The 11,079-nt window shown below is 38.3% G+C and overlaps 1 protein-coding gene and 1 long non-coding RNA gene across 7 annotated transcripts in view; one reads left to right on the top strand and one right to left on the bottom strand.

Moving 5' to 3' along the window:
- LOC122218268 (cytochrome c oxidase subunit 7B2, mitochondrial) overlaps positions 1 to 9,968 on the top strand; it is a 165,976-nt gene extending 156,008 nt beyond the window's left edge. For 3 of the 5 annotated variants that reach the window (XM_042936470.1, XM_042936472.1, XM_042936473.1), the window contains 2 exons: positions 2,769 to 2,874; positions 9,552 to 9,968. In XM_042936470.1, the coding sequence (XP_042792404.1) occupies positions 9,611 to 9,850 (240 nt within the window). In that variant the 5' untranslated portion in view covers positions 2,769 to 2,874; positions 9,552 to 9,610 and the 3' untranslated portion in view covers positions 9,851 to 9,968. The remainder of the gene's footprint in view (positions 1 to 2,768; positions 2,875 to 9,551) is intronic. The other 2 variants (XM_042936474.1, XM_042936471.1) reach the window with 1 other exon arrangement.
- On the bottom strand, positions 2,870 to 5,861 carry LOC122218270. Of its 2 annotated transcripts, none has more exons than XR_006201965.1 (3): positions 5,552 to 5,861; positions 4,105 to 4,326; positions 2,870 to 3,227 (listed from the first exon to the last, which is right to left on the bottom strand). It is a non-coding gene; the product is annotated as an uncharacterized LOC122218270 (long non-coding RNA). The 2 variants fall into 2 exon arrangements; XR_006201964.1 differs by having other exon boundaries at positions 5,541 to 5,861.
- Positions 9,969 to 11,079: the final 1,111 nt, after the last annotated feature.

The raw sequence follows: 11,079 nt of genomic DNA on the forward strand, positions 1-11,079 counted from the left end.
TCTTCTGAGGCATTTACAAGAAAGAAAAAAAATCAGTTTACTAGAGTCAGCCCCTCTGGCCAAAGCCTTTCTCACTTCCAAATAATGGAGCCTAAATGGAAGAACAAAAGAAGAACAAAAGAACAACATCTTGTTAAAAGTTTTCAAAATTATATGAAAGTGAAAAGAAAAAAAAAAGTATACTAAAAGAGAGAACGGGCCTGGAAAAACAACTTGGAGGGTTATCATAGTTACTACTTCAGGGCTGTGAAGTGCTCTTCTCATCAAATGGAATTTCTCTGCAAATGCTTCATAAGTTTCCCAGATGATGACAAGAACAAAAGCCTCACTCATAAAGGTTTTATTTACAGATGTATTTGAGCAGAGTTTAGGAGGGCAGAGATAGTCTAAATCGGAAATAAAAAAATCTGGAGATTTCAGAAACATGGAAGAAAGGATTATTTTGCAGCACTAAATGTTCCAATCTGAATTTGGGATTTGATCAAAATTAACCTCTGGAGTAGAACCTTACTGGCCTGATTTCAGGTTAGAAATCAAAGACAGTTTGCACGAAAAATGGAAGCATTCAGTTAAATGCGTCTTTCAGATTTCAAATGTCTTTGATATCTAAAAGTTAAAATTTAAAATTTTATCAGTGACATATTTAGATTTTTCAGTGACATATTTAGATTAAATGCAGGGATGGCTTGTACAGTTACATTTCAGTATTTAAATGAAAGTTTCAGATTATGCGATGAGGGGTTATTGATGTAATTCTGATGGCCACTGTAGAATCATACTATCTTTCTATTCATAGAGCATTTAATGAATAAAGGTAGATGTGGAGAGGAGGGAAATATCTGCACAAATATTAAAACTGCAGAAGTTAGAATCACATAATGAAGGCTAGCGTTAATTACTCCTATGAGTGTTGTTAAGACACCCTGAGCTTAACACACACTCTAAACTCCTTCAGTCGTATGTTAAAAGTCCCCACTAAAAAGTGATTTTGTTGTGAAATTTCCTTCTGGAACTATGAAACTATTGGAAATGAGTACAATGATGTAACAGCATTGAGAGCACAGAGGCATTCGTTGGTGTTCCCTGAAGTGTGTTCTGAAAACACTAATACAGAGATATGCTCCGGGGGTTGGGGGGGGGGGTGGGGCTGGGGAGCATGGCATGTTCTGCTAAATTTGGAGAGTCCCACATGCCATTCCTCTCAGAGAATAGCCGTGTATGTTAGCACAATACAGGTTTAGAAAATACTTGAAAAAAAAAGAGTTTCACTTTATTACCTGTGTATTTCCTAAACTTAGATGACTTTGAAGCTCTTTTTAAAAGTAACACCTACTAACATCAAACAGAACTAGTAAAATAGGCACATCTTTTGGGAAATATTGATAAGGTTACTTTATGATTGAAATCAGTGTCAAGCTAGTAAAGCTAAGAGATAAATGATGTATTCCAGTCACTGGAATGGAATATTTTTCTTTTGAAGTTAAAAAATTAATTCCCACACTCTATACATCAAGTTCTGAGATTTCCAGTGGCATGAGATAGCTCCTCAGAGGCTGTCATCATTAGGTGCCTGTGCCAAAGAATTGTGTTCTGGCTCTGCAAAGCTGAGGATTAGATACAGAAATATGACTACAGAAAGAAGAGACTGGCATATGCTGAGACCTTAATTGCGTGAACTGTCCAAGTTCAAGTCCTTATCATTACTCATTGAACATTTTCAGTATTCTTCTGGAAGTCCTTCCCCATACTTGTACCAGAGTAATGTCTAAACTGCAAATCTGACCATGTAACCCACACCCCTCATGTCTTTCAGTGACTCCATATCATTTTCTATATAAAATTTTCAAAGTTTCTAGAATTTATTATAACCATGACATTCTTATTTTCCAAGATTAAGTGGGCAAAATGCTGTGCATTTATCCAGATGTTTTGACTTGCCGTATCCACTGAAATAGCCTCTTCTAGAAGGACCTGACTATACAGCAGTCTATGAACTATGGAATGCAGTTAATATAAAATCTTTTTTTTAGTTTATTTATTTAGTTTGAGAGAGAGAGAGCATGCCTGCGCAGAGGAAAGGGGCAGAGAAAGAAGGAGAGGGAGAGAATCCCAAGCAGGCTCCACATTGTTAGCGTGGAACCCGATGTGGGGCTCGAATTTATCAACCATAAGATCATGACCTGAGCTGAAGTCAGACACTTAACCGACTCAGCCACCCAGGCATGCCAGCAGTATAAAATATTTTGAGAGTAACCACAGAAGCCCTTTAACACTTAATATATTACCTAAAATAATAAGGTCACCTATTTCTAGTCTTTGAAATGGATTGAAATGTAAAATTAACATGGACACGTGGACATCCACTTTGAGGAAATTTGCTGGGCCTACCAAAGTTTAATAGAAAACAAAATAAGAATTCTTGCACAATCATGCCACTGACTCGAGGTGTGGCATGGAGAAAAGCCCTCAGTCTCTCTGTTACTGTTGTATTCTCTTACATATAGCTGTCAGAAAGGGTGGAGATGAGTATAGTTGAAAGCACTTTGTGATTAAAAAAATATATATTGGGTACTTAATGGGTGAATCACATTAATGTGATCAGGTCCATAAAAGAAACTGTCTGAATGAGCACTATGACTATTCTCAGGATGGACTTTATTGAATACTTCTAGCATTCTAAATAGGCTAGAATTGGTCTGTTTATTTAGATTTTGACTGTGAGTAGAATTTGAAGGAGACTACATACTTTATATCCCTTCCTTTTTCAGGCAACATTTGCCATTTGAGGACATGAACTCGCAAGTTGTCCACTCTGTTACTTTTCCCTCCTGACATAACCGCCCAGTACTGTGATCCGCCTTTTTATTTGTTCAGGTAACATCCATTTATGTAACTTTTTAGGCTTAGTGAAGTGACATAAAACACAGCCTTAAGCAAATGGTTGTACCGGCCATCAATTCAGTGACTCAGGAGATGATGCCATTACATATGAAATAGAATCCTTGTTCGGCATTTCTACCAGCCGCATCGCTGCTTGCAGGGCTTCCATACTTCTTAAGGAGTCGTGATGGGAGACGCTTTGCACTGTGTACCCTTAATCCTTCCCTGAGCAGCATAGTCTTCTGAGAAATACATCTATGAACAGAAGGCACCGCAGGTTATGTGCATTTTCATTTCAAGAAGATTGCCTTTTTTATCGTTTCTTATCGTGTGTCAATATTCTGAAGCTGTAAAAAAGAGTAAAAATAAAAGCAGGTGGAAATGAAGGAGTTACAATTGAGTAATGTCGTCTAGGAGCATCAGCTTTGAAAATACCATTCGCTATACAGCATTACTAGTACTTTTCATGTTTTTAAATGCTGCCAAATGTCTCTGTTGACTAACTTATTCCCAAGGGTTCCCTATCAGTGAGGCCACTCAGGTGCTGCTTTTTAAATTACCATGGTGGTGATTCAATTACTACTGTACTCCTCCAGTGGCCTAAAAGAATAAATGGTCTTCCTAAAATGTTTTTCTCTTTGGAAAGGTCTAGTGTGTTAGGGCTGGATAGGACCTTAGAGATCATCTGATTCAGTGTTCCATAAACTTGTCTGATGACAAGACTTCTGAGAACTTGCTTAAAAAAATATACATTCTCCAGCTATTCCCCTGTATGCTCTGTTAGTCTAGGAATGTACATTTTGTAACAAAGATTCCAGATGACTCTTAGTATTAGGCAGGTTTGGGAAAAGCCAAATTAGTCCCACTTTTTTCTTTCATTTTGTAGACGAGCAAGCAGATGCCCACATAGACTAAGTGATTCATCTAAGTTGTATACTGCACAACATTTTAAAAATTGAGATTAGTTTGAGAAAAAATGTTGGTAGGCAACCTTTATGCAGGCCATGGCAGGGAATGGGAGTATGTTTTTTCTTAGAATTTAAGCCTCTGTATTGAATAGAACAGTGCCATGTAGAAGATTATGGGAGAAGTGATAGGAGACACTTTGTTCTGAACACAACGGTGGTTCTTAACTGGTGATGATTTTACTCTCTAAGTGACATTTGTCAACGTCAGGAGCTATATTTGTGATGTCACGAATGAGGGGAGGAAGATACTACTTACCGGTATGTTGTATACAGAGGCAAGGATGCTACTAAACACGCTGCAGTGCAAGAGTATCTTCCCCAACAAGAAAGAATTACTTGGCCCAAAATGGCAATAGTGCCCAGGTTGGGAAACCTTGGTGTTCACTCAGTCCCATCTTGAGTACCATCTCTCTGTGAGATACTTACTAGTAATATTTAGGCACATTTGAGAAATAGGACACAGTTTCTCATTTTCTTCCTAAAGTTAGATAGAAAACCTTAATATCAAAACTAAGCAGGACATTTATTGGTCTGTGTTATGCTTCCACCTAGACTGGATGAAGTTGATATTTTTTCCTCAAAACTATACAGTAAATCCTCTTAGGAGCCTCCCTCCTTCTACTCAGGTATCTCGACCTCCCTGTTCCTAGAGTACCTCAAGTATGTCTGATTTGACCTTGCTGCATTCTGTACCTAGATCACTCACACTCTAATTCTTTGGGGTCAGCTACAAGCTACAGTGTCAATGTCTGCTGATTTTTAACAGAAATAGAATTGGGGGCCAAAATCTTAAACCAGAGGCTAAGTGAAGGAACTTACTCAGTTTACTTAGAATAACTTATTTTCCACATCAGACTGGTTGTTTTCCCAGTATTTCTCAATTCTAGTTTCTTTCCATCTCTGTTATCAGTACTTAATTCAGATCCTCATCATCGTTTTCATGAGCCATTGAAATAAACACTTAACTTTGAAATAACCTGTTACCATTTCTGCCGCTTTTCCCATCTTCATACCCATTCTCCACCTCACAGTTATCTTTGTAAAGTGCTTCCCTTCCCCCAGATTTTCCCCCTCTTATAGGTGGTTTCTCCTCACCTATGAGAATGTTTCTCAAACTTGGATTATATATGGAATCTTTTTAAAGGGGAAACAAATTCTTTCATATTACTTGTACCCTCTTCAATTATTTTATTTTAAAATCACTTATACATGTATAAACATAAAACCAAATTTATCCTCTTTGATACAGCTATGAAACCAAAATATTTTCAAATTAAAAATGAACCAAACCATACAATAAAGAAAATTCAAAATTACAATATTATTTCAGTATGACCGTTAATTAATATTGTCCAGAATCTGTAGCGGTGCTTGCTGTGGCCATAGTTCTTTTATTTTCAGATGACTGTACCATATAGTGAGCTGTGGCATAGCTTGCTTTGTCTAATTCTTCATTTTTTCCCTGGTGTGAACACATACTTAAATATAAAAGCTGCCTCCATTCTTTTCACATTAGCCCAGGATAAACAAATGTAAACGGTACAAGCAAATTTGCAGAGCAAAGATAAACACAGGAACCAAAAATTGATAAGCCACATCATCTAGGTCTCATATACTATTGTCTTACATTTCTTTAAATTATGAAAGTAAAAATACAGAACACGGAACTAAGAATTGTCATTGTTAACTCACAGTTAACTCACAGTGTGAGTTTGCACGCTGTTTTCTCAACCGTGAGAAACACTGATCTATAGAATTGAGTCCACATGTCATAGCCGGGCATATAAAGTCCTCATTGTAGTGCTGTTCTTTCCTCAGCCCTCCAGGCTCATCTGCGGGCATTTACTTCACTTACTACCTGGTGTTACTGAGCTCACCAGATTGCCCTGTCTGCATACTATTTCGCCCCTCTCTGCTTTTACTTTTGCTAATGTATCTACACCCCACACTCCAGCTTTGTTTTTTATATCTTTTTTCTTAAGTTTATTTATTTATTTTGAGAGCAAGAGAGTGTGCCAGAGCAGGGGAGGGGCAGAAAGATAGGGACAGAGAGGATCCCCAGCAGGCTCCATGCTGTCGCGCACAGCCTGATGCGGGGCCTGATCTCACAAACCTGGTGAGGTCATGACCTGAGCCTGAAACCGAGAGTTGGACACTTACCTGACTGAGTCACCCAGGCGCCCCTGTTTTTTATGTATTCATCATTCTTCAAGATCTAGCCTAGGTGTCATTTCCTCTAAAACCGTTTCTAGAACTCCAGGTTGAAATGTAACTCCTCCTGTGGACCAAGGACATTCTGTGTTCATCTCTAGCCTGTCTCTCCCTTGTGACAGTGACTGTTCATTCCCTCACTCTCCTATAAGCTTCTTGAGAGTAGGCATGGTACCCTGGCACACAGCCCAAATCCTGACACACCGATAGTCACTCAGTAAATATAGTAAAGGGAAGCGAACCATTTTCAACTAAAGGGTCATCTCTAGTAACCACATTGGGGTTTTTTGTTTGTTTGTTTGTTTCCAATATTCAGAATTGGATATACTTTAAGAAAACATGATAGTTGAAAAACGTACCAGATTTAGAATCAGAGGACTTGAATTCATGTCTTGAATTCGTTTGTTCTCATGTATAAAATGGAGATAAATATCACCATTGCAGCACTGTTTTTACAAATGTGCAAAATTCTGGGACAATGTCTGGCAAACAGGCATATATCCATTAAATATTGGTTTCCTTACTATATTACTGCTTTGCTTCTTTTTATGGCCTTTAGTGATTTGAAATTATTTTTGTTACCACTGAAGCTTCAAATATATATACTGCCTTATTGCACTTAGATTGAAGTCTAGTATTAGTTATTTTTCCTAAACTGAGTTTCAGCATTGCTGTATAAAATAGATGACACGATCAGTTTTTCCTTTTCATCCTCATAGAATACTTCATTCTCTTTAACTATTTATATTTATTCGGAATGTATTTTTCTTTTATTGCCACAGGCATGAGAGAACCTCTGCTTTGTTCTTATTACCTAGAGAAATCTGTCTTCTTCCATCTCTTTGTAGTCTGTTTTCATCAGAAAGCATCTACTTTGAGAAGTATTTTCTTTACCTGCGTTACATTATTGAATTTCTTTTTTTTTTTATGATTTCATATGGATATTAGACCCTATAGCTTCAATTCTTTGGTAATAGGCTTAGGACTCTTGATAACATGAAATTTATCATAAAAATAAGTTATGTAGAGTTGAACAATATGGAAAATTTTTCTAATCCATGGGTTCGCAGCTCTTAACATGCATTTTTTAAGCAAAGAATAGATAAACGTAGATATGAAAGCAACCGAGACAGATGCCGCTGATGCTGACAAGGAAAAACAAAAAAGGAATGAAAGACTGCAGTTTGTTTATTACAGTATGAAATGCCAACTACAAACTACAGGAGTTCCTAAAAGGAAATCTTAACAGTGGATACTTACTAGTACAAGAAAATTCAGGCTAGATGGAAAAGAAAAGCTTCACAGATATGGGAATAACCAAAGGATGAACTAAACTACAAAGGGATGTGATCAGTGTCACTAAAGACAAAGTATCTGAGTTTCAACTTAATATCTTGAAGATAGGAATAATGAAATCAGTTTGTCATAAACTAGCAGGAATACATGAATGACCTACAAGAAATCCGTTATCGCAATTGTTCTCTGGTTTTGTGCCATCCTATGTGGCACAAGTATTTTTGTATTGAATTAAGGCTGCACCTGTCATACCCTGACCCTTTTCACCTTCAGCCTACTTTCTGAATTCAATTCAAATTAAAACTTTAGTGCCTTTTGGTGGAGAGATTCGTGACTAACAGGAAAAGAAAAAAAAAAAAAAACTGAGTATTTGGGACCTCAGAAGAAAGGCATTTGGTTCTCTTTTTGTCCCCTTCATCACAGTCATGAAGAGTACCACTTTACCATCTGGTAGGAAATAAAAGAGAACCTTAGGGTCTTGTTTTCTAAGTTGGGAATCAAGTCATTTGAGTTGGCAAATCTCAGTGAACAGTTACAAGTTTACAAGTACTGACCTCAGGCATTTTTGTGTCCATGTTGCCTGCATTTGGACCACAGTTAACATACGTCATTGCTAGAGACGGAGCACTGTTTGACAGCTTGCCCAAAGAAGAGAAATCGACAGAACTCCACGTTTCTGCTTCCAGATCTCTTGTTCAATATAGCCATCTGTTTAAAAAGTAAAATTATTAGGGCTATTATGACATGTTCATCTGATTTCATGATTTTTTGACTTGTGCAGGGCAGGAGTTACAGGTAGAGAAGGGGGAGATGAGGAAGGGGGTTAAAAGGGGAGGAAAAGGAGCAGCATGAGGAAGAGGTATGACATACTCTGTGAATGCCTTGTAATTCTGACTGAAACCTGAGTTTTGGTATCACTGGACTAGTGGGACATGTTGTGAATTGTCATTTTGTCAGTCATGCTGATTAGTTTGGAGTCTTTCTAGGGAGCAAGTCATTAGCTGTTTGTGAAGAATAGAGAAGATAACACTGTGTGCTTACTTCTGTTGTTGTTAGGGATTATCACATGTAATATTCATGTTACCGAACCCAAGTTCAGCTGCCCATCACCTGGAAGGTCACCACTCAAGAGACAAGTTTTGTTTGGAAAGGAATTTGAACTTTATTCAGGAAGCCAGCAACCTAAGGAGAAGGTAGACTCTTGTCCAAAAGCCAACTCAAAGGTTTCTGCCTGGCCCGAGGGTGTTTAAAGACGTTTAGGGTAGTTAATCAGCAAAGGGAGTGCAGTGGCCTGCAACATTTCTTGATTACATGCAGACTCGATGATGCCAGCTATAAAAGTTATCTCGGTGAGAGAGTGTTGTGCAAGGGGGTCCAATTCTTATTTCATGATGTGCCAGAGTACTCTGTTCTTTCTGCAAAGGAGGTCAGGGTCTACAGATGCACAAAGCGAGGTGGGTAAAGTCATTTGTGTGATTTAAAAAAGAAAAACATTTTGCTAAAGAACTGCTGGGTGGCTCAGTCGGTTAAGCGTCCGACTTCGGCTCAGGTCACGATCTCGCGGTCCGTGAGTTCGAGCCCCGCGTCGGGCTCTGGGCTGATGGCTCAGAGCCTGGAGCCTGCTTCCAATTCTGTGTCTCCCTCTCTCTCTGCTGCTCCCCCATTCATGCTCTGTCTCTCTCTGTCTCAATAATAAATAAAACGTTAAAAAAAAATTAAAAAAAAAAGAACTTCTGGGCTAATCAGAAGGCTGAGGCAGCTTCAGACAGACTTGTTGTTTTCTATGGCCTAGGAAAATTCTGTTCCTTCACTCCTTAAGGCCAGTGGTGTGCAAATCTCAAAGAAAGTGAATTAGTTATGTTATAGACCAAGGACCCTGAGGTCAGCAGGTAAGGAGTGTGTTAACTTGAAGCAGGTTAACCTTTAAGACCAGCCAGAGTGCTGTTCCACTCACAGCACTCTTTGGAGCTAGACATTATTGTCTCCATTTGCCATTGAAGAGATTAAAGCAATGAGAGGTTGAGGAACTGCCCAGGTTCATACAGCTAATCTGTAGTAGAGCTGAGACTCAAATCCAGACATCATGTTATCAAAGCTACATGACTGGTCACTCCGTAAGGAGTAGTGGGAGTAAAATATTCGGAGGGAGGAACTGAATGTAGATCAGATGTCATTGCTCATCTTTTGTTTTCCCAGGTCTCTTTGCAAGGAAGTAGACCAGCAGCTGCAATCAGCTGCAGTCCTATCACACCTCCATGATGTTTTCCTTGACCAGAAATGCACTAAGAAGGTTCAAGATTCGAAGCATTCAACAAATTAGACAAAGCCATGAAAAACACTCACCAGATTTTCATGACAAATATGGTAATATTGTGCTGGCCAGTGGAAGCGCTTTCTGTGTTGTTGCATGGGTGTTTACAGCCACACAGATTGGAATAGAATGGAACCTGTCTCCTGTTGGCAGAGTCACCCCGGAAGAGTGGAATGATAAATAACCATCCAAGTTGCTGTAATACAAAATTGTTCCCAAGTCGACTTGTTGTTTCAGCACTCTGCTTCTCATTAAAATATAGCATAATTAAAGAAATAAAATACATTTGAAACCTTTAAAAAGTCATTGAAAATCATCATTATAGTGCCTAGAAGCAAGGTAGCAGCAGTCGGTATGGATTATAGGAGGTTATGAATAATAAATATTTGAAAGTGGAATTAATAAAGCCTATATTCTTCTGGCTTAATGATTTACACTAGGTATCCTTCAGTGGATATACGCACATATGTATCTTACAAATTAGTTTAATTATTTGGCAAATTCTATTGAATCTTTCTTGAAAACATATTCATAATCTGACCATTTTTCACATCCTTCATCTTTCCCACCATGATCTGAACCGCCATACTCTCACTGGGGTTATTAGAAAAACTTTCTAGCCAGTCTCATAGCTTCTACACATGATGGCCCCTGCCAAACCTGCACCTTCTACCCCACCACACGCAATATTTTTAACACAGCAGACAGAATGATCATTCTAAAACATTAGTGATATCATTCCTCTTTTCAAAACCCAGTGACTCCCTATTTCACTCCGGAGTTAAAGCAAAAGTCTTCTGAAGGATACACAGACCCCTTGGATGCTGCACTGGTCAGTTTTACCCCTGCATCAGGACTTTTCCATTTGCTCTTTTCTCTGCTTGGAATGTACTTCCTGCGGATCTTATATGACTCATTTCATCATACTTTCCAGGGTTTCATTCCTATGTCGTCTTTTCACAGGAGACCTCTGACTACCCTTTTTAAAGTTGCAACCTTTTTAAAATTGCAACTTAGATTGGTCTTTGTCCTCTTTCCTTGCTTTATCTTTCTCCATAGCAATTACCATCATCTGACATAAGATATATTTTGTTTACTGTCTTTGTGCAAAACTCCATAAAAGCATAGTTTGGAAACTGGGTTTTTCATGACTTTATCCCTATAACAGGGCCTGATAGATTAGACATTCAGTAATTATTGGTTGAATTTATGAATATTAGCCTGAAAACAATGAATTTGTTTACTGCTCTGGGTTTGCAATGATTATTGGAGGGTGTATTGGTTATCTATTGCTATTTTATAAATTATCCTAAAACTCAGTGACTTAAAACAACGAACATTTATTATCTCATAGTTTCTGTGTGTCAAGAATCTCAGTATGACTTAGCTGGATGTCTCTGGCTCAGGTTCTCT

The sequence above is a fragment of the Panthera leo genome, chromosome B1, assembly GCF_018350215.1.
Source record: "Panthera leo isolate Ple1 chromosome B1, P.leo_Ple1_pat1.1, whole genome shotgun sequence".
Classification (NCBI taxonomy): Eukaryota; Metazoa; Chordata; class Mammalia; order Carnivora; family Felidae; genus Panthera; species Panthera leo.